At 40.1% G+C, this 27880-nt stretch overlaps 1 protein-coding gene across 4 annotated transcripts in view; it reads right to left on the reverse strand.

The window, feature by feature from the left end:
- Nucleotides 1–26491, reverse strand: part of AFF2 (ALF transcription elongation factor 2) — a 332765-nt gene extending 306274 nt beyond the window's left edge. For 2 of the 4 annotated variants that reach the window (XM_071442529.1, XM_071442527.1), the window contains exon 1: nt 26217–26491. In XM_071442529.1, the coding sequence (XP_071298630.1) occupies nt 26217–26263 (47 nt within the window). In that variant the 5' untranslated portion in view covers nt 26264–26491. The remainder of the gene's footprint in view (nt 1–26216) is intronic. The other 2 variants (XM_071442528.1, XM_071442531.1) reach the window with 1 other exon arrangement.
- Between the last annotated feature and the right edge of the window lie 1389 nt (nt 26492–27880).

Here is a 27880-nt window from a genome sequence, read left to right on the forward strand (position 1 = left end):
AAAAACCCACCAAAATTCTGGCTCTTTAATTGATAAAACTGATGGGTTACCTCAAAGTCACCACAGATGTATCACATTTTTCATGACATCTCCTCTACCAAATCATTTCACAAACCAAGTTAATTAAGCAGCTAAAAACCTTCTTGGCTTTAGCTACCTCTATCTTGGGAGAAGAGATTCCATTCAACCAATTAAAATTTTTTTGGAAAAAATTCAGTGTAACTGAATGTAGCTCCATCAAAAGATATCAAGCGTGATGCAACAAGTTCACAAACTGATCTTAGCACTTAGTAAAATCAAATGGGAATTATGATTTTTTTAAAATATGCTTAACATTTTTAATTTTCCAAGTAGTTGAATTTAAATTATTTTATAATCGTTAGTTTTAAACTGGATTTAAGCAGCACTGTGCTTATTTTACTCGTTATGTGGTTTGGCTACTCTGTGCAACATGAAATCTCTGCTCAAGTTTATTTTTCTCATTATATACATATTTTGCACAACAAATAATATGCAGGCTTTTTAACAACAGTGGTTGAAACATGCACACTTGGCAAAATCTAATGCACAAGTACTATTATTCTCTCCTTTTTATCTTTGGAGCCCAAAGGAGCAAACTCCAACTTCTACCTCGCTGAACTGCAGCTGGCAGCAACACATAAGTAACAGGCAGAGGAAAATGGCCTGTTTAATATATCAGGAAAATCTCAAATGCTTCAGGCAAGATTCTGTTCTCAGATCCACACCACAGATCCTGACTCCAGCGCTCTGCCCCTTCTTGACCCGAGTATCTAACGCTACCAAAAACTGCTAGGGACATGTAGAGGCAGAGCTTTATTGGATCATACCAATCTAAGGCAGGATTTTGCACAAAAGGATTCCTGGACTGATTCCCCAATTCTCTACATAACCCTGCCATAACCACATCCAACTGACGTCCAGGAAAAAACTGCTTTGTAAATCTCAGCACACATGACGTGCCGGGTATCCGCACTTGTCAGCCGAATAAATTTTTCTGCCAACATAAATCTGATCCCACTGAGAAACCTTTTTAAAAATACATTATTGACTGAAAATATTTATATGCACCACTTTTCCTGTTAGCAAAGGTAATATATTAACTGCTTTGCCATTACCACAAGTAACCGTAGGCCTAAGTATTTCTGTATGCACACTATATATCCATTTCAAATTAAAACATGATGCCAATATTATACTAAATCACAACAGAAGCCTCAGTCCTAAACAGATCTTGAGTGACACCTGCATTCTAATTTTTTTTTTATGAGCAATTTGTCAGTGATGAGACTTTAATGAAAGGTACTGCTTTCAAAATAGGTAGCTATGGGTAAAAATTAAATATCCTCTATTTATCATTTCAGTTCTTAGTCATTATTGTACAAAGAATTAAGTGAATTCCAACAGACAGGTAGCAGGGGCACAGATGATCACCTACTTCTAGTCTACCTTAGGATACTAAAACCTTATGCATAAAAACCAACTCATAAAATACCCACAACCCCAAACCAGGGTCAGCCACCACTGTGATTCTCAGATTAGTTCATAGCTCACCAAGGAAGGATTTACTCCCACTGTCCAGGTGTGCCACCTTGGCCTAGGCAAATTCCCATCAGAAAAAAGGAGGAAAACTCCAAAAATACAATTGCCAGTTGAACCTCAGAATTTACTTCACTACATCATGGCAGGCTGCAACTTTCCCTAATACATGCTAGGGTCCTCATTAGTTCTATGACTGGGCACAGAGAACCGGGCAAAACCAATGGGTATCAACTCCAGATGCTGTTCTAGCATCAGCATTAGAGCATTACCAAGGCCAGACACTCCAGATATCACACTTATTATGTAACATTAATACAGACACAGAATTGCCTATGCTTTAAATAAAATTTAAAAATTGAACACATAATTGATGCAGAATATTCAAAATACACAAAAGTAATTTTAACATTTACTTCTATAGGCATCCTTAGGAGTTCTGAGTGAACTTTTTCTTGCTCACTGCCCCTTTAAGATTTCTGCATCACCCCCTCTTTCATTTAATTGCCTGTAGAAAGAATATTTACTGCAGTTAAAAGATGCAGGAGGGAGATTACAATTTGTAGGTAAGTTAGGCAAGGAAGATGCATTTACAACTTTCCTGCTTAAACTACTGCAGAAACCAGTTTTACACAGAGTAGAGGTCCCCTCAGAGTAAGCTTGGTTAGCATGCAAGTACACTATCTGCCTAAACTCTGCTTTTCTGATTAAAGTTTTGTATTTAATTAAAATTGTCTTTAATTAAAATGCAAATATTCTAGGACTTTAACAATAAATTGTTTACACTAGACTGAGAAACAGCCCTCAAAGGCTTTGGGAAAAAAATAGTTTCAATTGCAAGCTGTATATTCAAACTTCACTGCTCAGTGAAAATGGGTAAAGATCCTTTTTTCTCCTATTGGCTTAATCTTTTTTAAACAAATGGAATGATATCCCAATTTGTATCTAGAATTCACATAGAAAACAATTCCCAAAGTTATTGGCTGTTGAGTAAGTAATTAGGCCAGTTCAAAACATCTATTGTGTTTGAAACAATTCCTTTAGCCAATTTTGCTAGGAAATGATACTGACACCACAAAAGAATTGCCAGTTAAATGAACGACAGCACAGCCCCTTCCCTGAGTGATAAACACGGAGTGTGCACGCAAGGATCCATCTGCATTATCCCTGCACCAGAAACATCCTGCTCAGGGTTCAAAAATAGCCATTCTGTTTACAAAAGAGCAGGGTTTAGATACAGCAGATATACAGCCTGCTCATTTCTTTCTTTAAACAAACACAGAAAGTCTCTGCACCCCAGGTTTTGATTTAGCACAAGGCAGACTATGTGCTCTGCAGCATCAACAATCCTTTTCTGTACAGAGTGCTGGGGCTCACAGGTGAATTATCCTTATGACCATTTCATAACCATCCTCCAACTGGGAACAAAATCGAGCCTTTGTATTTCATCTGACTTAATATCTTGAGAACTTCAATTTTTGTCCAGAGAAACTTAAAACTGAGCTCCTAGCACTCTAGTGCAGTAACAAAAACTACAGTTATGCACGGCTTGGAAAGAAATTTACCAAATCCCAAACCTTCCACAATTTAAAAAAAAAAAAAAAAAAAAGTAAACAGAGCTTGGAAGGTTTTATGGCTCATTAGCAAAATACTGCATTATGCTCACCACCATATCCCTGCTCAAACACTGAAGAGCAGTGATATAAGTTAAATGAAGTAGTAACATTTAAAGTTTGAAAAATCCACTTCCAGAAGCCAGTGGAACAAATCATACATGGGAACTTTTTAACTGGAAGTACTAGCTAGAATAATGGTATGAATATGACCTCTGTAGAAGTAACATAAAGTATCCTCATTCTTGCAGAGAAATTCTTACAAAGACCCACTTGCTATAAATTTGAATTTCCTAAATTCATTGCAGATCTGAGAAACCAAAATGAAATAAATTACCACAGTTTGACACCATCTCCTTCATCACAGTAATTCCAGATTTCAGTATAAAAGCCATTACTTAACTTGCACGCCATAATTTACACACTCTTTTAAACAATAATTTTTGATCCAAGAAAAGATTCATTTTCCTTTTATAATTATCTCATGTCAAAGTCTTTAACCTTTTCATCTGAAAAGCCAGAGCTGGATTCCTTCTGGAAACATATGCCCTGAGTTCAGCTCCTCTCTTTGTGCCATGACAGGAAGAGGCTGGACATGAGCAGAGAGCAGCCAAGGAGAGCAGCCAGGTCTGCACACCAGGGCACCAACAACACCAACACCCAGTAACAGCTGCCTTCCAAACCCTCTACAGCAAAACCATCTATTCCAGTGAATAAAACCTGTGTCAGCCCAACGTGAAGTTGTAAGTACAGCACGAGAACCACCTAAACCACAGCGGTGGCAACTGCCGATTTACATAATTTATACAAATTAATGTAGATTCAACGATTAGCATTTCAAGAGGGTTTCCTGGTGCCCAGGGAAGGCTGGTGTGAGCCTGGGCAGCCTCACCTGACATGGTGCCTGTGCCACAGGGTCTATCCACACACAGGCACCCAAACCACATCCTTGCCACATCATGCGGCCGAGGTAGTTCGGGTACTTCATTCTGGTGCTTCTCCAATGTTTTGATAAAGATAGAAAATTGCTCTATCTTCCTAAAATTCAGACAACTTCACCAGATCCATACTCACTTGTCTTTTCAAAATAGCACTTCACAGTCACAGGCAGGAAGCCTGGGCTGGCTCCAGCAACTGTGGGCTCACTTCAGGGTAGGCAGCAGAATAGCCCCCAAAACCACAGGTTTTATGAAAAAGAGCTGCTCCCCCTCCACACACATTTGGCTCCCCACTGGACTCCTTTATCAGCAAGGCATCCTCATCATCATTCTTCATCACACACACCTGGCTGTACCCGCATTTCACATTTCCATCACTTTGGGAATACACCCTTCTGCAGCAAGGGCAAGAGGCCACCGTATAAAACTACATGGTCTGTGTGGACTGGCTTCCACCTGAAATCATCCACTAAAATGAAAAAAATTATTTTAAATGATACAGCAATTATGTTCCCAATTCCTAAAAAACACACCATTCTGTTACAGGGCCAGCCATTAGCTCTTACTTCAGGCACCTCTGCTGCCTCAGGAACAGACTGCTCATTTTTAGCCTGTTTCCAATTTACCCGCTGGCAGAGGTGCGCAAGAAGTCTCTAGCAATGGAGTTGCAAAGCACGTCAGTACAAATTTCCTTTTTGAGAAGTTTCAATCTTGTTTTATCAGAGACCAGTGCCTGTGCTGAGGAAAGCCTATAATGATTTCTCTTTTTCAGGCTTATTCTAGAATTGCATCTATTTTGGGGTTTTGTTTAGATCTGTCGCAGCTTTCGTCCTGTTGATCATGTTGTTTTTCTAACCCGCCCTGAACATCTGTTGGCTCTTTCTGAGGCTGCATAATCCTGGTTTTTTTCTTTCTCTTATGTATTCCACTGCTATCAGCTGGCTGTTATTCTTGGTTTTTATTTTTCAGTGTACATTTTATTTCTTTTGGTTTAGAAAAAATATTATTTTAAAAGCATTGATTTTCTTTCTGGCCTCATGTTATCCTGTACAACAAATTCATATCCGCCACAGCTTTTGTTTTGTTTAGCTGGTTTGTTCTTTTTTGTTTCTGCTTGTTTTTCTTTAAAAAAAAAAAAAAGCATCAATATAAAAAATCAGGTTGCAGCAGACCTAAAGGTGGAGTGAGAAGACGATGAAGGATCTTGTTTTCATAATGATAAAATCAGTACTTATAAAAGATACGGGGCTGGCAGCCCTGCAGAAAACAGAGCGAACACCGTTTAACCACAAACCAGACACACACACTCTCAGCAGGACCACTGCAAGCACTGAAAGGGGAAACAACAGTCAAGCCTTGGCCTCCTTGCTGGGGCTGCCAGCGAGGGCAATCATTAGTGCCAAGCGTGGGGGTGGGTTTTTCTTGACGCTGACATTGGAAACTGTTTGGAGACTACAATTATTTAGCATAGCCTAACAAACAATTATCAGATGGCAACAGCTTCTGGTCACTACCAGGCTGGACTGCATTCAAGCCTAAGAGAGACATGGATCTCCTCAGCCAGCAAGGCTCCCTACCCAGTGATTAAAAAACAAGTAAGATTTTGAGGTTGACAAGAGTCCCTTTTAGCAGCATTTGGATTATAAAATTGCTCTGACTCACTGCAGTGTATTGCTCCCTCTTAATTAACAGAGCTGAACTTTGTACATGTCTAGACTTCCTCCTGCAGAATTGCAGATTTTGGACTCCATGAATACCATTTGAAGTCATATTATTTACAGAGCCTTTATTCATTTCAGTCATTTGTTTCAAACATATTTTCCACAGAAAGAAAAAATGCACCAACTGCTGGGCCATTTAATCCAAACTTAACAGTTAAGATGTTTTATTCAGCATTTTAAAAAGGATTGTCTTAGGGAATTTTATGTGCTGCATTTCTAATGTTAACTTTACAGATTGTAAAGTGCCTTGGGATGCACTAGCATGAAAGGCATTAAGGTATTGCAGGATTTAAGCAAATGTGCATTGCACTAAAAAGAACCTTTTATGAAAGCACATACAGATAAAAACCACAGTAAAGCTAGTGTTTATTAAGAGATGCTCAGATTTATTTCTTAAAGCAAAACTATTTTCCTCCTCCACTGGCAAAAATGATCTCTTTCTAAATTAAAAAATTTTCTGCCAGTACTGACATAAAATTGCTGAAATTTTATACTTTATGGAAGAACGTATTTTCCCATTTAAATGTTCAGTCTTAAAAAAACTCAACTGGATTCACATAAAAAAAGGCTTTTTGTTTTTTCCTATAAAGTAGGATTTCTGGTCTGTGGGTGGTCGGTTTTCTCCTACGACTTATTATGAACAAATTAATTAGCTATATTAATTAGCTTGGCTATTGTTACAGGATTTTATGGGTACAAAGAAGGATGAACCTCACATTTTGATCCATGCTTCCTATTACTATCAAAAAGTTGCATTTCAAATACAAGAAAAAGCTTGTACAGCTAAATCCCTTGACACACCTGGAAATCACAGAGTAGGCTTGTACACCAATCACTTATGAGAGAGGATTTAATGTCAGTGGGTGAAGTTCAACACGGCGAGGAGGAGCAGCATTAACACAGCCAGAGCAGCCTTATCAAGGAGAGGTGGGGTACTGTATCAGGCTTTATCTCCACCCTTTAAGTGGGAGGGTGGATTTGATCTTCACCACCTCCCTCCCTGTTTTCCACCTTTGTAACACCCAAGTACTCCAGCTCTGTGGTCTCAATCCAGAGACTATTACAGCCTTTAAAAAAGTATCACTCGATTTTAAAAGGATACAGATAAAGCCCAAAGAAAGTGTCATGGATTTCAACACGTAGAACTAAACACAAGATCAAAGTTTAAGTGCAGAATATATATAATATTATTCAAAAAAAAAAAAAAAAAGTAACGCTGCTGGAATTCCTATCACTCTAACATCAGAAGAGAAGCAACAAACAACTTCATAATGCCAGATCCACCTTTTCATTAAAATTACATTAAAAATAAAACGTGGTGAAGAAAGTTAAAAAGCAGCATATGACTTCTACCAAGGAGGGAAGGATTAGTTGTCCTTTGCGTTCTAAGTTTGAAAGTTAATATGACAGTCACAATACCTACTCAGAGCCTCAGATCTTTTTTGAATGATAGGAACATTTTCTCAAAGGCTTTCAGCTACAAAATAGCCCTCAAACAGATTTGTTTCTCTAGAGCACCTGTAATTCAAAAACATTACTGATAAATAAAGCTGAAAGCATTAATTTTATTTATAAGTGAAAAATTTCAGATGACTGCACTGAAATCCAATAAATATTCTGTTTCAAGAAAAATAGTGGATCTATGTACTCTAACTACAGTGGGTCATAAAACTGAATTAAAGGAACAAGATACTGTTTTAGCTAATGATGCTGTTTAGCTATCTCTCATGCCTTTCATACTATGGCATTTTCAGTTACATATTTGCCACACTTTGTTTTCACACAACTGCTTTTTCCACTCAAGTACAAAGCAAGATCAACCCATTTAACTTCATCTATACTTCGACTGTAGGCATTGAATACCCATGTCAGCCTGTTCCTCACAGATGCATCTCCTTGTGAAGAAAATCCAGACAATGTATGTCAGCAAGGTATCCTTTGCCAAGCCACAAAGACCACATCTCAGTAGCTCTGTGATGTGGAATAACTCTGAGAAATGGAAATACTAGTGTCTATATATTTTACACCTGGATTTATCCATATTTTTCCAGTGCTTTGTCCATACATTATTGAAAAGACAGTTTTACTGAGCAACAAGCTACATAGCAGGTTGAAACAATCAATTGTTCTTCCTGTGATGGACTTCAGACTGGGAGAGCTGCACCTTCCAACTCTTGGCTGCTCCCATAAACTACACTTTAAGCCCTGTCGAGGCTTAAGACAGAGATCTGGGTGTTCCCAGATATACAGTTATCCATGTTTCTATTTCCTATCTAACAAAGCTGTCAACCAAGAGAGGCTGATGGAGACACTTCCCCTGTCACCGGGCTGCCAATCGAGGCATGACTGCAGTTACTTTTACTCTGATGTGGTGTAACGTACAGTTGTTACTACAAATACAGCCCCTTTCTTAAACCCAGCTTTTTATAAACTGTGCACCTGTGCAAGTTCAGAAGAGCAAATCTGGGGACTCCATGACAAACAGCCCTGATTCCCAGACTCGATTTGAGTATCACGCTCAAATATCACTGACTGAAACTGCAGCCATACACAGCACCTTTCACCACAGCCCTTCTCTTTGTCTATGTGTTTATTTTACACTAATCACTAAAACATCACAGCACAAAGTGTTATGTTATCTCTGTATCCATCTCAATATCTATAATTACTTTCTCTTTTGTAAAAACTAGGACAGGGAGTTGTAGCCCTCAAAGATTACAGATACCCATCTTCCTAAGCCTGACTAAGCCTAAACACACAACAATTATAAGATGGTAAACAGCAGTAATTGTACACTAAATGTCTTTTTAAAGAGCCAAATGTGCACTTAAAGTTTAACTCCCACTCACTGCTGCTCTAGAACAAACAGTAAATTAGTGAACACAAAACTAAAAAAATAAAATAAAAAAAAAAGCCCTGCAGCATGTTCCTCAGGCAGGAAGTAATTCTATTTCCCCCCCTCTTTTTTTCAACCTTTGTAGACATAATGCAGGATAGTTTCAATAAAGCACTGCCTGCAGTAAAAGCATGTGATGATCTTGCAATCCAAACTAAAGTGTGATAATTACCCTGCATTAATGGAGAAGGGGACACACAGAGAAATAAACGACCCTCAGCCTGCAAAGAAGTGCAGCTGTATTCTAATTTATCAACAGTCAATTTATTACCTTGTGTACTTTCAGACTGTGGGTTTTTATTTGCACCTGTATGTCTCAGTAAGTGCAGCTAGTTTCATGACCATTACAAGCAGTTAAGGCTTCCTCTTTTCACTGGAACAGGTGGTGTGCACAGGGCAGAAAACCACTCAGCTACTTTTATCCCACGTGCATCAACACCAGCTCTGAGGTATCACTCCAGCCCCTTTCTCAGTGACATTACAGACACCGAAGACACTGCACAAGTCTCTTGATGCATTTGCCTTGATACATTGCCACCTGGATTGGTGGGGGATGGCTTTGGGAGTGTTTTGGGAAGGAGAATATTACCTAGCAAGAATGAATACAGAAGTCAGTCCCTAGGAGCACGACTGAGATGACAGTGTCCAAGTACAGGAATAAGGGATTTCCCAACTTCCTTCTGGAAGTGGCCAGACCTGAGCACAGGGGAAAAACCTTGTTCTGCCAGGGCCACTTGATAGGCAGAGGACACCAATTTCCACAGCTGTTTGCCTTAGCCATGAGTAGGAAGAAGGGGGAAAAAGAATTAAAATATCTTACAAAGTAATAAAATGTAGCTGTGAAATGATAAAAGCTGATTGTTCTTGCAGCGTGTTACTGTGTGACAGCTCTCCTGACAATTAAAATGAAGAGGTTCTGTGCACTAATGTCTATGGTATACATAAAATATACTATAAATATTCCAGCATGCCCAAGAATGTCTGTGACATTTGTTGCTAAGACGTATCATGTTTGCTTCTTCCATGTCCATTTCCATGTCTCCACTTATAGTACTGAGCACTTCACCAGGAAATTCCCTCCTCCCAAGTAAAAGAAGAACATTTTAATACTGATACAGTTTTGCTTGGACATATGAAAGGTATTTGAAAGGTCTTTATGTATCTTCACAACTACACAGGCCTAGAGGGTCTCTAAAGCCAAGTGTACACTCCAGTGTCCATTCTGCAAACACTCAGAGTGAGGCAGAGAGAGGTCATCAGCCCAAGGGGTTCCACCCAAAGCAGGGCCCCCTCTAACTCCACATCTACCGCTATATCCATTACACTGGTTGGTGCTGTTATTTATTTCCCAACATTTACTACTGTAATAATGTCAGGAGACAAACAGGCCACACTACTCTGTGCTGGACAAATGGCTACAGAGGGATTCCACTGCAGCACAAAATCTGTAAGAACTAACTGTCCTCACATAAAGTGTCACAGGACAGGGGAGAAAGGCAGAAGATATTCTGAAAACTTTGAGTTTTTCTGTTTTAGGAGTAAAACTTCAGTATTTGAAGCCTCCCCAAAAGGGTTAGATTATTTATTTTGTTTTGAAGCATACTATCACTTTGAATACAGCAGTTAAGCAAATCAGCACCTGTCAAGTCTACTGAACTACTCTCTATTTAACCAAAATTTACATTTAGTTCAGTCAATTAATATAGGCCTTATCAGGTTTATGATAATTAGCACACTTACTAAGAGAAGTAACAGCAGTAGAAATGGTGTCAAGGAAGAGCTCTGTTGTAGTTGGGTCTCACCAGAGACTCCTATCTGATCTCACCTAGTGATCTACTTGCTCTTGTATTGCCAAGGAGACCCACTTTTCCTGCTCTTAAACCAGACAAATTACTGTGACAAGAAGCAGGCTTAGGGTAGCTTCCATTCACAGATCACTTTAAGTACTTTACAGGTCATGTGCTATTAAACTACTTACTTTATCAATTTCTTTTAGCTTATCCAAGGCTAAACTGTTTTAGTTGGAGGAGAAGGACTTATTTTGCTTTCTTATTTTTCATTATTCTTCCCTTCCTGTTTTATTTTTACCATGAATAGTTGAGAGCTGTTGGACCAAAAATAATTATAATCAACAAAGAAAATAAAAATAAACCTTTGCTTCCCTTTGCTTCACATATATTGCTGAAGTGTACTTTAACACAGGCAGACTTCTTTAAACAAGTATCACTTGGGGCAATCAATAAGGCTGCTTTTTGGTAGCCTGTTTTAAAGGTAGTCCTTCAGTGGCATTAATGGACAGGTACAATTTAGACTCTTCACACAGAAGATGCCCTCTTGCCTGCCATTCCAGAACTTTAAGAATTTTAACCAGAATTGTCAAATTCCACATCATTGTTTATACACATACACTTTTTGTGACTCTCTTGAACTGCAGGGTCATAAGGGTATAATTTACAGTGCAAAGCAGTGTTTTAAGAAAATAGTTACTCAAAGCGTAATTGCTGGGGTTTTTTTCCCCCAACTTGAACTGATAATTTTCCTTTTCTCTTAAACTCATAACCATGAAGCCACATCATTAGTCCAAATTATTCTGAGAATAAGGCTAAAAGTTAATATACTTTGACAAAATTAGCCACTGCTTTAACAATAAAGGGAGTACTGTGCTATCCTTCACTTATCACTATTCTTAAATATTTGATATTAGATAAGACCTGGAGAAAAATGAAATCCATAAATTGCACTGTGGCATATTCTACAGGCAGGCAAGAGACTTTAAAGAAGGTGAGACAGTGCTACAAATCAAAAGTCAAATCAGAAACTGAACCTTCATTTTACATTGCCGGGCTTTTTAATGTTCAAGATAGACTGCAAACATTATTTTAACATTCTCTGTTTTTGTAAGAGTACCCACAGAAGCAGAGACAATTTAATACAAGCTGAGTTGAACTTTAGTGAAGGTGTTTCTAGGCTATGTTTTTAAGAACATACTTGAAAGACTGGCAGAACAATCCAGTGCTCTGGTATTTTCACAAATTCAAAACAATGAGATACTTGAGACTCTATTCACACACAAAAAAAATAGAAAAAAGAAAAAATGGAGAGGAAAAATGGAGACTTAAATGTCTCTAAGTGGAAGAAACATTTCTCATTTCAACTTTAGCACTTTGCTACTGACATACAATGAAAAAAGTGCTTGTATATAACCCAGCCATGTCAGCAGCAAAATGAATCTCTGGGCTGTGCAATGATCTAAGAAAATCTGAATGGGCATATGGGAACGGCTCATTTTGCAAGACCTCCGAAAGCAACCTACTGATAAACACCGGAGGGTGCCTGACTGCCTGAATACTCACATGCTTATTTGTTGTTATTCTTATTCATTACTGAGTCATTATTATTATTTAAGTGCCGACAATGCACTTGTGAACCAGAACAGATGCAAAATATCCTGTGCTAATGAGAAAATCAAAGCCTTTCTCATATTAGCAATTTCATATTATAGGATCTCTTTATTTTTGCCAATAAAGCACAAAAGTAATTAATACAGCAATATTTTCTTATTGTTCATGAGTAAAGCAAGTAAAACTGCTCAGATTCCGCTTTGGCTCTCACCCCTACCAGCACAAAATACAATAAATACTATTGAAGAATTCCTACTAAGACAGCTGCCAAATAAAATACAACAAAAATCTCTCATAAAAAGCTGTTCTCTGTTTATTCAGAGATAGAGTCAGTATTCCTCACTGAAAATGAACAGTGTGGCACAGCTCTTATATATTTAAATACTTAAGCTGTGACTTATTGCTGTAACCATCTCACAGGGTAAGTTTTTAACTGGAGGCTGGAAGGTGACATTAGTCCTCAGTGTATTACCAAACTGTGGGTCCATTCCTGAATAACAATTAGAACAATACATAATGAGCACACATTTTCACCCCCAAAATTATGCTACTATACACACAAGGAATCTGACAAATACTTCCATTTAAATATTAGTGCACACAGAAGATGTCAGGTTTGGATATTCTCTGATAGCAGCAACAGATGTGGGTGCTGCCATGTCCAGCTCCAGGATGACACCTCCAGCACTCCAGGTTTGATGTGAAGGAGGGTGGCTGGGGAAGGCTCTCTGCAAAGTCAATCTCTCCCCAGTGCTGCTTGTGTCTGCTTCTCGTGACCACACAGTTTTTAAGCAAGGTCACAGATACTAGAGCTGTTTCATTGTGTGTAGGTAACCCTGCAGCAGAGGATACTCCAATTTAGCTCAGGAAGTTTCCATTTGGGTACAGCGTCCTGTATCTTGCCCTCAGCAAACCAACCTGTGCACACTCCCCAGATCTGGCCCCAGAAACTCTCCACCTCAGCAAACATTACTGCCCTTTTGAGGACCATTCTGCATCATGGGAATGCATATGACCAAATCACTTTTGTGAAAAGTAAAGGGTCTTTCCCTTCAATTTCAGTAAGGAACACGATTTAAGTACAAAATGACTCAGCCATGACTGCAGGGCTCAGCAGTGAGCACAGCACTGCTGCAGAGACACTGGCCAATGCAGAGCAGAGCTAAGCCCTGCTGTAACTTCTCCTAAAACAAAGCATGAAGAACAATATGTGAGCCTTAAAGTCTTATTTGAGAAGCTTGCTGGAGTCAGAGGCAGGCCCAGTCCTATGCTGGGAGTCAAATAGTTCTGTGTGAACTCTTTGGCAGCCCAAGCCCAGCACAGGCCCCCTTCCCGCCCCAGTGCTCCCACTGTGTCTGCAACCAAAGCCTGCAGGAGGATCCCTGACCTAGAGAGGAGCCTGACCACACGTTTTATATCCAAACACTCCTACCAAATCAAAATATGTGGGCAAAGCAGCCAAGATTTAAATGACAGAGCCAGTTAAACTAAAACATGTATCAACAATGAAAATGTAAATGAAGTTTTGTCCTCAGCAAGTCCTCAGAAGGGGGAACTGAGATCCCCAGAAGCTGCCTTGACTAAAAAGACAACTGAAAGAGTTGGATAGCACCTTGTAGTTCAACGCCAGAATCCAAGACAACCTCATGTTCAGAAGACCAAGTCTGGCCCTAAACAGTCAATAGGATTAAATAAAAATTACAAGATCCTTACATACAAATAAGAAAACATCTATGGAAAGATCTACTGATACTACTTTTTGAAGGACTACAACTGCTAGTTGTAACAGCAGCATCCTGTCAGTGACACACATTTCAACAAAAGGAATAAAATACACAAACAATAAATAAACCCCCCAGCAACCATGGACAAAAAATGCCTATATTTCCATTAAATACTAACTTCATAAAATCAACAACCATGCATCTGAACTAAAAGAGTGTTTTTAAAACCAGTGGAAGTGTGACAGATGAATGACAGTTGATCACAAGTGACAATTCACATTGAAGTCCAGAGGAATGCTCAGCCTTCACATCCCCTTAAATCAGCCTTGAGTTAACACCCACTCATTGTTCAGTTCACACTCAGTGCCCAGTGACACAGGCACATCCACAGTGAAGTGCTGGGGATACTGGAGCACCTGCTGAATTCTGACACACACACACACACACACACACACACACACACACACGGCCATGCTGCTACAAGCTATCACTTTCAGATTTTTGACAGTCACCCTTTGCTCACATCCCTGTTTGCTCCTGGCTGGGTATGTTCTTGGCCAGAACATTTATAGCCCCTGGTATTATCCCTCCAAACCTGTGACGCATTCTTAACCACAACTCTGAGAACACACTGACATTATAATATACAAACATGTAGGGAAGATATACACACTCAGACACACCAGGGGATAAAACAGACTGGGAGGAAACGAGGAACTTTATGTTACTGTCTTTTCTAATGAGATAGAAAGTGGCAGATGTAAAGATTTCATTCAACCGACAATCTCTTTTATGATATGAATAAACTACTAAAACAGATTTAATCCTTTATAAAATCAGATTATAAGAAGCAGACAAAATCACAAGTTTATTCAATACGCCATCTTATCCAGTGTGACTAATGCATTATTTGTATGAAGTTAAAGTGGCGCGTTGGAAAGCTATGAAATAAATCAAATGCTCTACTTTATGTAATCTTAACAGACAGATCCCATTAGGATTCTACTATGCATAGCTGTTGGTTAAAATCATTGACCAGTATCCTTATAAATTAATCAACTGAGGTAATGCTGGCTTGGCTGTCATCATTTATTCCTAATCTACATTTAGAATTCAATTCAACTTTTCAAGCCCTTTAGAACAGGTTTATCAATTCTCTCACCCTTGCTTCAGACATCAGCCTAACCGGTAATTGTTTACAAAAGACCCACTACAATGGAACAGTATCTTTTTTGTTCCTTTTCTTTCCACAGATACCAGAGTGCATATAGACACTGCGTTATAATTAGTTAGAAAGATATTAAATCTTAACCAAACATTCTAGCCTGCCTCAATTTTTTGATGAGACCTTTTATCATTGAAGTTGAATTTGCAGGCAGATTGCGTGAGTTTACACAAGCGAGAATCATTACAAAATCTAAAATAACCCTGATCTGGTTGAAAGGCAGCTAGCAGAATATTTTTGGTTATAGATATATAGGGGGAAAAAAGCCTCCTAGATATCAGGTTATTTGTGGAGCTCTAATGTGTTTTCAAACATATGACTTCTGTGTTATGTCTGTGTATTTTATGCAGTTTCTAGTCATGTTTGTTAGATGTCTGCATGTCACGTACTGCAAGATTCATGAGCAGTCTACAACCAGGAAAAATTCTCACACAACAGCTTGTCTTGGGTAATGGGGAAAGAAACAGCAGAGTGAAGTGACAGGGAAGTGTATTATTTATTATCCTGATGAGGATAACACCTAGTCATGGTCTACGATCCAAACATGCTCACTGTCCTGCTGACAGAGCTATGATTCTGAATGAGAGCACAGGTGTTTCCCTACACAAATACCAAAACTCTCTTTAATTATATTCCCTTATCTATCATCCCTCCATGGGCACAATAAAAACCAGTCAGTTTGGGCAAGGGCTCTTTAAAGAGAGAAGGGAAGACTGAGCAGTAACAAATAACAGTAACAATAGATTGCATAATATTTCTGGAGCTCTACCACAGAGTAGGTAAAGGTCATCTGCTCCCAAACTGAAATGAGAAAGAAAGGGAAGCTGTGGCTAAGTATGGTTTAGAGTTCACTAAATCAATGAAAAACTTCAACCATCTGCAGTGGCCTCCAGCTCAGCCCTCTAGTGCAAATTTATTGGCCCACAGACAACTATCAAAGCCACAAAGACAATGCTTCCAAGTATGTATGACAGTAATCATCTCCCTAATTGCCTAAAAATGATACACAGGATTTCAACAAAATCCATTCCCTTCTTCAAAGGCAAATTGTAAATTTCATAATCAAATTCCACCAGCATAGTCTACTAAAACATGTATATGAAAATACCTCCTACGTTTCAGGGACATAAAAATAAAAACCATTAATTGTTTTTGCTGCCTGTTTTCCCTTGAACCTTGAAAGAAAGGACCTCAAAATAAAATTTTGCCCTGTATTCTTCTTTTGTCCAATCACAAGGATGTACTTTTCCTCGTGCTTGCTGAATGCAACACAGTAATTTGTATCCCCAAGTGGTATAAATAGAAAATATGCTCAGTCTAATAACATATGTGAAGAAAACTCATGCCCAGGGTTAACCAACAAAGCAGCAGCGATCTGCTAGAAACAAAGGCAGCTGGCTCAAAGAGCAACAATGCTTCTGAAAAACTGTGGATGTACTATTCAGTGAGCCATCCAAGGGATGACGTTTACTTATGCTACAGCTGCATATACAAAGCTTTGCTATAAGATCTGGTAAATGACAAGTCTTCTGGAGTGACAAGATGGTTCTGTCTCCAAAAGGTCCATGGCCTTCACTGTCCAGCTATACTAGCAGGGCAAATTACGTGAAGTAAACACACTATAAATAAATTCTGCCCTTCAGAAGAGTTCTCTGCTTTGATTATCTACTCTTGCACTGCCCAAATCCCAGCATTTCTCTTTACAGGCTTGCCTTCCCCTTACTAATATATCTGCCTAGGTTTCTGTCTTCCTCTATCACCATAAACATTCATAAACATTAAGGGACTTAACCTCATCACACCCCCAGAGAATAGGAAAATATACCCATCAGACTTGGCAAGCAGTGAAGTGGAACTCAGCTGCATTCCTGACCAACGATGAGTCCTTCTGCAAGTCACTTCTCTCTTCCCACTCCCCACTGTGTAAGGAGGGGTGATGACAATGACTTCTCTGGAAGTCTAACAGTAAAAACTGGAGATACACTTCTCACTTCACAAAAGGAGGTAAAGCAGAGACAAATCATTATTGGTTGAAGGGTCTCTGCTAGAAATATCACCCCATTTTTCTAAACATGTGTATGATATCATCAGCACAAATGTTGCATACAACACAAAGATCTCTGTGCATCAGCTATTCCACAATCAATACCATTTGCTTTTCTTGTAGGTAACACTGTGCAAGCAAGACAGTGAAGGACTATGTAGCTAGAGTTAAGTTCATAGTAGAGAAAATGTCAAAAGCAGCTCCCAGCTGACACCCAGGAAGATGAAAAAGTGAGCAGAAAGACCAGATAAAGGTAACTACACAGCTGGCCCTTCTCTCTCATGCTTTGCACCTGAACAAAGAAAAAAAAAAGGCAAATCACCACAGAAGTAAATACTATTGCCTCACTTTTGACAGATACCAATGACTTTCCAAAGACAGTAAAGTAGCTAGCCACAGTACCAGTGAGAGAATCCATGTTCTGTTCCTAAAAATATATATTCACCTTGATTTTAAAAACTTAAAAATGGTAACAACCCTTTCCAGTATTACCAAAAAAAAGCAATGCAACTCAGTTCCTTCTCCAAGCAACCACTAGCCCTCAGCCACAGGCCAATGCCTCAATTCCTTCACCTACTCCTCTTCAAAGGCTTGGTGGGCTTGGTGAAGACAAATGGGCTTTCTAATGTGCAACCAAGCAGAAAGCCATGAAAATCAAAGGGCTGCTTTTTGAGTAAATATGAGCTCCAAAGCCATTGTCCTCTCCCACAGAGGAGATCTACAAAAATGCTTACTATAGCATATGCACAGTATTCTTTACAGCTCTGCCTCCCTGCTGACCACCAGCCCCAGGGCTCAGTCCACTTCCCATTACAATTGGCTTCACCACACCCACTGACTTGTATTGGAACTCTTTCAGGGACCCTAACTAATGAGTTTTTAAACACTTGTAGACAGAGAAGATAATTCCTCATCATTATTCTTCATAGGAAACACCAGGAAGAATGTCACTCCATTGTTCTACAGGAAAGAAACTGGAAGAAAAATCACCCCCACATTCAAAAGAGCAGCCCAAAGCTCTCATACATGAACTGGCTGCCCCCCAAGCTGTGGGGGTCTCACCTGAGAGTTCAGGACTGAGATCTAAAGCATATGCAAGCTTCTGAACACATCTCTTACTTCGGCACACTAAGAGGTCCATAACCAACAGACATATAATGTTCCAAGATAGTATTCTCAAATACAAGTGTGGTTACTGACAGCAGCACAGAAACACTCACCTAAACACCATATTACTGCAGGATCTCAGTTACCCTCATGACATGAGACTGAAATAAATAGGAACGGGAGACCTTAATAATAGTTTATATTTAAAGCTTTGCATTTGCTTTCTCTACTGACAGTTATATGTTCTTTTTCCTCACAAGAGAAATCTTGACCTAAACCAGTAATAAAGGACCAAAAAAAAAAAAAGTAGACTTACAGAACATGCTGTTACCCTCAGACATAAAACCACTTTAAATAAGAAACATTCCATTATGAAGCCACCTTCTCAGCACAGATCATAAGCCACCAAAGACTGCTCTGCTTTTACCCAGTGTCACTTTCAGGTGTCTATCACTTTGCAGGATGCAGATACTATCACCTATCAAAAGAGCCTACACTTGGATGTCCAAGAAAACTTTTGAGCTACAATTGAATCCTGCCAACAGTCCATGCAAATAAGTGCCAAATGGAAAAAGCACTAGTCTCAGTAGTAAGGCTTCTGCAGGTTTGAGCCCCAGGCACTGGCAATGTAGAGCTACAGAATCTACTCATTCCACAACATCATGCACACCCACAGCATACAAAAATAGCTATTATAATACTTGTCAAAAGAACAACTCAGTGAGTTTTAACTTGGTGCTCTATCTTGTTTTCTTCTTTGCTGGTTGTTAATACCCCACACCCCTATAACTACATATAATTATGAGTGGGCTATTCATGTCTTACTATAACTGGTAGCACCATGCAGCATGTGAGTCAGGAATCTGAACTGCTGACTACAGCTCCTCACTAAACAAGTCTTACACACCACACATAGTAAATGGCATTCCCTATTCTTTGCTCCACCTACAAGGAAAATCAGCTTCCAGTTGTGGTATCATCTCCAACTCTCCTTAAAACTCACCATCCCAAATTCCATGAAATAAGGACTCAGTTATAATCTCCAGCAAAAAGACAGACTGACAGCTGAAGTCACAAGGAAAAAATATTTCAAGTGAGATTTTTCTTCTCTCAGGGGCTTAATTTGAATAATTAATAAAATGTTATTAAAACATTTAACATACAGTTAATGTTATTAAAACATTTAACATTAAAACATACAGTTTTACCAAAGAAACTACAGACCTTTGCTTAAAAGTCATAACAATTTATGTCGTTGATCTGCTATGAACAAGTTGAGAAATAGTGTCTTCATGATAAAACACTTTGTAACAGCTGGGAAGTTAACTGCAGGAAGTTTTGGGTTATTCCCTTACCTCAGCTCTCTTGCTCCACATTACTTTTTCAGCACTACGAGCCCAACCTTGCAAACCCATCAAACTGACTGCACTCAATAGCAGCCCTGTTGAAATTTAGGAGCAATATACAATTTTTATAAAGTTTCTTCAAGACTGGACTCCAGTACAGTGTATTTGAAAACAAGCCCTCGAGCTCATTCCCCTACAATTTCCTCACAAATAAAGACTTAGCATCATATGGCCTTAGTGAGAATCTTTGGTCAAACAACTGTCTCATTAGAAGTTATTCAAAATGGAGCTTAAAAGCTACTGACACACACACTGCCATCCTTCCTCTGATTTTTTTTAATCTCTAAGTTGTCCATTAGTCAGGAGTAATGTACCTTCTGACCTCTGACCAAAGCTATTAGAACAATTTAAACAAATATTTTGGTTACAAAGCATCAACACAGAACATTCAGTAACAATAAAAGGATGAAAGAGCTGTCTTTTAGAGTCACTGTTGTGACTTCCTGACCATGTAATATTATGGAAGGTTACACTAACTTGACATCTTACTTGATTTACAACCTTCTTTTTCAATGCTTAAGAAAGAATTTGCAACATTGCAAAACCCAGAATTGTGGCACATTTTCAGTTTTCAGTGTTAATAGATGTTTGATGGCTTTAGAAAATCCATTCTGCTAACTGCAATCAAGAGAAAAGATTCAAGCTTTCCCCTCCATTTTTCTTTTCTTTCTGTAAAAGAAAGGCAGTAAATTTGAATTGGACAGGTTCAGAATTGGGCTCTGAGGAGTTTTTCCACATGCATAGTATTAGGCATGCGCAGGGAGCCTTGCTGATCCTGGCCATTAGACAGTTGCTCCACATTTAAAGTCTGCCTTTTGGCCAAAATGGGCAAATCAAGGGCCCTCTCAAATCAACTGGGAGCACCTTCACTGGCATCACTGGCCAATGACTCACACCAAGGCTGGAGGAAGACACGGGTTCTTCATGGCATTTATTGACTATATATACATTTAACAAACATTCAGGAACCAAATCCTACCAGTCCTTGACACAAAAATAATTTCATTACCTCAAACTAAGGGCACAGGGAAAATATCTGATAGGGTCTATCTGTTTAGATGCTTATTCTAAATGCTTCATGGGTTTAAGGCATAAAATGCTTTTTTCAATCCCTCTAGATTTTTTTTAAAATGAGATTTAATATTTTCATTCTTTCTGACTGCCCAGTTATTGGTGAAATCACGTAAAGCTGCTGTAGATTTCAGGGAAATAGATGGGTACTCTACAGGCAAAAATAACATCTGCTTTCATTACTATATACATCAAAAGCTGGGGTTTAGTCAGTAAAACATATTGAGCATTTTGGGAGTGATCAAGAACCCAGTCTGGTGAAACTTAACTTGAAATCAGAGTTGTTTTAATAGATCTCTCATGTGCTTAAAACCCCATACCTGTCTGAGGGCTCTGCTAAATTAAGGTCCATGTGCTTTTTCTAAGTTTAGCACAAATTTTATCCCATATCACCATACTGGGCATTTTTATTTATCTAGATAAAAACTGAATTTGGACCTCATAATACAAAAAGCATCACAACACTCCTTCCAAAAAGGACATATTGTCACAGTCCTAAGAAGCATAAGAAGACCAGCAGTGTCCATCCATTTTCTCAAAGATCATTTAGTATATTTAAGTTAATCATTTGTAGAATATCACATTTGCCACTCTAAATTATTTAGAAAATTCCAGGTTGCAGAAGTACTCTTGTCAGACAAAAGGAATAATTTTGCTTTACTGAAGGACCTGCATCATAGTACCATCTTTTACTAAGAAGAAAACCCCAAACAATATAATTGGCATTCATGTACAAACTGCTTAAATGCTCTCAAATTCTGCCTGGCTTCAGAATAGTTGAACAGTACCTGAAGTATCTACTCTCCATCCCAATTTGTGTATTTTAAAAGGCATTAAATTCTTGAATGAATCATTAGGAAAACAATTCAAATGATGTCAAACTGATAGTAATTTTGCCTCATAGGATAGATGTGAGCTTAATGTTTGCAAACAGCCAAATTCTTTCAAGATTTACACTCCATGAAGTTCAATATCAGCCAGGGAAGAATTACTAAATCAGGATGTACTTCAAGTACAGGTTTTGGCCCAAGACTATTTTTGGTCTTCAGCTGCTTGTTTTGACAGCATCTAATCCCCCTCACACACCCACCAGTGGCCACTGGTGTAAATCTATCCATTTACACTTTCAAAGTAAATTCAAAATGAAATATTCTTAAATAATTACTCATGGATGTCTGTAATACAAATCCAAAAAGTAACTGCAATTCAACTGTAATATTTCTTAGGGAAAAGAAAGGGACAGGGAGAAAAATCTTTCAGAATCCATTCAAAATGTGACATTTTCCTACACTAATGCTCTCACCATCACCCCATTAAAATGAAAATTTAAAAAAAAAAAATCTAACTCCCAAAGAGCTTATCTACTCTATTTCACACATTCCCATCAGAAACAACACAGTTTCCACGTTTAGAAGATTTTTCATTTAGTGAGTTATTATAATCCCTGGTGAAAGAATAGTAACTGAGAAGGTCTTCTGCAGGGGCACAAGGCAGAGAGGGAAGCAGGAGGGTGGGTGAAGAGGGGGAAATAGCCAGGGCTGGAACTGAAACAGTTCACCTTTGTCTGGAGAGCAGGATCACCCCCTCCAGGTTGAGGACTATGCTGAAAGAGTGCGCTGCTGTGGCATGCAGTGTGTTTCTCCATTCACACAGGAGAGGAACCTGGCCCACAGATGGCCTGTTCTCAGCTCTGTCAGCCACAAACAGACCTTTGAACTTTCTATTTATATAACAGTTTAGTGAGTTTAAGCCTCTTCCTGTATAACTGGCAGTTTGCTGGTTTTGCTGTAATTAGGCTACTTGTGATACATAATATAAAATAGGAAAAAAACAAGAGGCTTGTTTCTCTGCAGGGCTAAGTCTTCCTCCTTGCAACCACACAGCTAAGATGACACTGATACCTGCTCATCTTATTTTACCTTGCCAGGTTTTGATTTACATACCTCAATATGCATTTTTCTGCTAAGTATTTTCTCAACTTCCACTTTTTTAAAGATTGGATGGCTTAAAAATATTAATACCTATGACAATCAATGTAACATAAACCAAGAATTTTTCTGCCTTTGTTTGTGCTAGTGAGGAGTATATATTCCAGGGTGGTTGGGTCTTTGTTGGGTTTTGTTGTTTCCCAGCTGCTGATTAATGACACCACCTTGCTCCATAAGCAGGTTCAAATCTAGCCACATGGTCCCAGGCCACAGCAAGATTTCATTTACTTGGTTACCACAGACAAGCATGGAAAGTGATTTAAAAGATGAAATTTGATTTTTAACAGCAAGTGGTCCCCTTGGTGCACACAGGCATTCAAGCTTTTCATTATATCCATCTCCCTTTCTTTCTCCCTCATAGAATGGCTCATATTAAATGCAAGCCCAGGTGAACGCTTCTTATTCATCCAGGAATCATAGCAGACTTCAGCTTTGGCCCTTTCATCTCATCCTGAGTTTACATTTACCTAAATTGTTTTGGGTATTTTTCAGTTTTTTTCAAGTCTGGCAAAACATCCACAAGGATATTTGTGGCCTCGTTTTACACATTTTACCCCAGCGTTAACAAAAACCCGACATCAACTCTCAGCTACCTTCCTAATCACATTCACAATGAAGAGTCAATGAAACATCTCATTCTTGTACTACTGTGATCTCTCCTAATATGGGAAACTAAAGGGCTGATTCTGCAGTTTGTGTCATCAAGACAAAGCTCCAACTAATCATCTGGAAGGCCAGGTGAGAATTTCAGCACATGTGCAGTGGCAATGCACACTGTAACAATCACAGCTCTTGAGAAAATATGTTTCAAGAAGTGACACAAAAATGTACCTCCACTGGAGGTGGGGGGAAATTAACTATTTTTTTCCCATCAACGAGTAACTTTCACAAAGTCATTTCCTGGTATAAAGGCAAGGCAAAGAAAGTTTACCTTAACATCTTTTCATCAGATTAAAAAAAAATTCTGCTCAAGCTATAAATATATTTTTTAATATATTTCTCAGGCTAACGATGTTTCTGTTGTACTTTGCATACAGATAATACAAACACCCACACACACAGTAGGCCTGAGCTTGCCTTCTTGGTGATTGCAGCACAGATTAGGAGAAGTTTTGGGTTTGCAAGGAATGCAGAAGAGGGTCCCTAATTGCCTGATAAATGCTTGTGAAACACGTTTCACAAAGGCCAGCTCACAGGCAGAAGGAGGGCAGCTTCGAAATAAGAAGTAGCAATTCACACATCATGTTATACGTACTTATTTGCAAATATTACAAAGCAACCACACCATATTGGATACAGAGACAAAATTAATAAAGCTTGATGGATGTGCATGCATATTCCTGGGTGTGTGGAGACAATGTATGTATAACACATTACATACATACACGTGTTTGTGGACAGAGGAGCTAAATTTAACTCTCTGTAAGCTATGCAACTACTTGTCAGAGACAAACATATTTACATGTATAATAAAATACATGTCACATTTGTGTAGACATGTAGATTATGTACCCACATATTATATATGCACTTACATGTACTAATTGGATTGCTAAAAGCTAAATGCAACTTGATCTCTGCAGTATGTGTGAACGCCTGTGCCACATAGAGAGTTTGAGCAGATATCAAACTGTTTGAAACAGTCAAAGTAAAAATGTTCTCTCATCATGAACCCTAAAACCACTAAAAACAACACTTTTCACAGTACAAAAAAACAGCAAATAGAATTTTAGAATGAGAGGCAATATATTCATATTTTATGGAAAAACCGAGGCACGAGAGTTCCCTTCTTTCTGATGCACATCTCTAAATCCACATAAAACCATGGTCAAATGAAAGTAAGTTATTAAGCAAACACTAAAACTCAATACCTATAAATGCTTAGTATTTGAACTACACCCACATATTGGGTTGTAACAGCTTCTATTAAATTAATGTTACCCACATTATAAATTAGGCAAATTGTATGCAAATATTATTTGAGTGGTAATACGGTGGTTATCAGTTGTCTGCAAAATAAATTAGTGTAGCAGAGTAAAGATAGCGTAGTAGAAGCATAATATTTAATTGAGCACTAATTTTATTGTGATTATTACTTTTAAATAACAACAGCATGATTATTAAAAAGATGTAATACAATGGATTATGCAGAGCTGATAAAACATGCACATGATCCAAAACGCCTGCTTACAGATTAATATTGATATAGTGTAATTTATGGTTGTGAGGAATTACTCCCAATTGCTGTAAAATGGAACGTGACAGGTATTTGGTTCTGATTACTATGGATTTGCAAGTATAGCTGTTAGACCGTTTGGCAAAATGATAGTTATTAACAAGATATATTACCTTTTTCCTAGACATACCTTTATATTACCAACAAAGTAAAGTAAACCCTCTGCAAAACACGAGGTCCAAATGCACATACATACACAAATATAATCTGTGTGGCATTTAGAGATTAGGATCACAAAATACAGTATTTTAGTCTTTCTTCCTTGGCAAACTGCACTCCAGCCTAAAAGCATTTACACAAAGCAGTACCCAACGTCTGAATTTCCCCATGCATAGTTAAGGAATTATATTCGCTAAATTGAAAAGTAAAGAAAGAACCAATAAAACCAGCCAAAGAATAAGCATAATCTCATTAACCAGCCACAGAAGTGACTAAGTACCTACCCAAATTCTAACTTTCCCAGCTACTTGTCACCCATCAAAAATTCCTTAACGTTCACTTTGATAACAAGTTACAATGCACTTAAACAGATGCACCGATCTTTTTAAGGTGTGCACCTATTTACAGAGCAATATAAACCTAAAATTCCATTCTTAAAATAAATAGAAATAAAAGAAAAATGATGCAGAGACGGGCAAGAAAAAAAAGACCTGTTATAATATCACGGGTACTGATCTTGCCACTTCCAAAACTAACTTCAATAACGTTTCATCTAGAATAGGAAACCAGCAAAACCAGCAACAGAAGCCCCCACACCGATCAGAGCTACAGCCGAACTGTGCCACACAGCGAAACTACAGTTGCGGTTCTCCCCGTGAAAGGAACATTGTCAGTGACAGCAGTAAACACAACATTAGCAAAGCCGCGATCCCGGGGAACATCGCCGCCCCTGCTCGGGAGGGGGCTGCCACCGCTGATCGCAGCCGGCACCCGGCACCTCTCGGCGCTGCCCTGCGGGCCAACTTCGCCCCCCGCCGCCGCGCTCCGAGCGCTGCTCCCCTGCCGGGGCCGCGGAGCGTGGCTGGAGCCGGCCGGCACCGGCTGCCCCGGCCGGCCCCGCTGCCCGCGGGCGCAGCGCGGACCCGCTCCCCGCTGGCACCGGGTGCTGCGCCCCTCAACAAAGGCTACGGCACCGGGGGAGCGAGCAGGGAAGGGTAGGAAGGAGGCAGCTGGAAGAAGGAGAGGGGTGGAGAGACGGGGAGGGGAGGTGGTGCGGGAGGGGGAGAAACCAAAACCAAAAAAAAAAAAAAAACAAAAAAACCAAAAACCCACCACCCAAAAAAACCTACCACTGCTGCTCTAAGTCCCAGTCCCTGAAAAAGTCGAATAGGTCCATAACGATGTGGTGGGGAGACTCAGAGAAGTGGTGCCCCCTCCCCGCCCCGCAGAGCCGAGCCGAGCCGAGCCGGCGCGGCTATCGCTGGCCGGCCCGCATGGGCAGCGGCGCCGCGGGGAGCGGCGGCCGCCGCGGGGCCGCGCGGAGCCGCCCGGGGTGGCGGAGCGCCGCCGCCGCCGCCAGCAGCGCGGCGCGGCTGTGCCCGGCTGGGAGAGGCAGCGCAGCGGCGGCGGCGGCCCGGCGCACACACACACAGACGGGCGGGCAGGCTGCCTCGCACACCGCGAGGGGAGGAGCCGGGGCGGCCCGAAGCCGCGGCATGGAGCCGCCGCGGCAGCACCGCCGGGATCCGGCGGAGCCGCGAGCCCCCGCCGGGAGCGCGGGGAAGTTTAGCTGGAAAGAGGAACTGCGGGGATGCGGGGAGCGGAGCGGCTTCGCGCCTGCGGGAGACCTAGGGAGGCCTGGCTGGGGTCGGAAAGGGGGACAGAGAAGGGGGAATAAGGGAGAGAATTTAAAAAAAAAAAAAAAAAAAAAAAACAAACCCAAACACACACACACCAAACCAGCATCTATAATCCTATCATTTAATTGGCAAAGCCAGCTCCTGCTGGCTGTGTGGACAAACCTGCCTGCACGGACATGGCAAGGCCAGAGCTCCGGGTCAGCTGCACTGCGAGATGCAGGATGGCAGGCAAGGGTCAGAGCAGAGTCAGGCTGGGGCAGCCCAGGAAGGCGGGATGAAAAAGGCCCTCCCGAGCCCCGGAGGTCTGGATCCAGGGCAGCACCCTGTTCTCCCACTGGGATGATGACCCTTCCTTCTGGCCCTGCGATGGGGAGTGGCACTGCTCACTTATGGGCATTAGTCAGGACATTGTCAGGGGCATCCCAGAGCTCCCTACAGAACCCACCCCACTCCCCCACCAATCTCAGGGAGAAGCCAAACACAAATCCCAGGCTGCCCCTACACATAAGCAGAAAGGAGCCCATTGCTCCCTCCATCCCCTAAATGAAATTATTCTCTACCCAGATTCACACTTTCATATCTGAATTGCCTTCTTAGCAGTAACCAGTGCCTTATGACTTTTCACATCCATTTTATATTTATAATACTTCAAATATATATACCCACTGAGCAAACAAGTGCATACATTGGTTTTGCAAACACAAGACCAAAGCCATCTTCATTTTTACTTCAGTCTTCCACAGAACCAATCACAGAACGTCCCTGCATGCCAGCAAGTCTTGAGGACTTGGTGAAGTTTGAAATGACCCTTATTTTGGTGAGCTCCTGTCTCCACAGCTGTGTGCCAGCCCCAGGAGACTCAACACAGCCGGTCACAGCAGCCAGCTCTGCCACCACAGACAAGGCTCCAGTTTACCCTCTGGCAGGAACATCAGGTGCACACAGCATTTCCTTTCTTGCATCTGTTTTCACCACTGACTCAAACACACTACTCTGGCCCTCAAGCTTTAAAATATCATGAGTTGGGCCCCTCTGTTCACTCATTTTAGCGGCATTGTTGGTTTTAAAGGCCCCATTCAAAATCCTAATTTGAATACCTTAGACCGACATGGGAGGTGGAGTCACACTTTCAAAATTTCACATTTCTCCAGATG

The sequence above is a fragment of the Agelaius tricolor genome, unplaced genomic scaffold (assembly GCF_023055355.1).
Source record: "Agelaius tricolor isolate 1412-34295 unplaced genomic scaffold, bAgeTri1.0.p SCAF_17, whole genome shotgun sequence".
Classification (NCBI taxonomy): Eukaryota; Metazoa; Chordata; class Aves; order Passeriformes; family Icteridae; genus Agelaius; species Agelaius tricolor.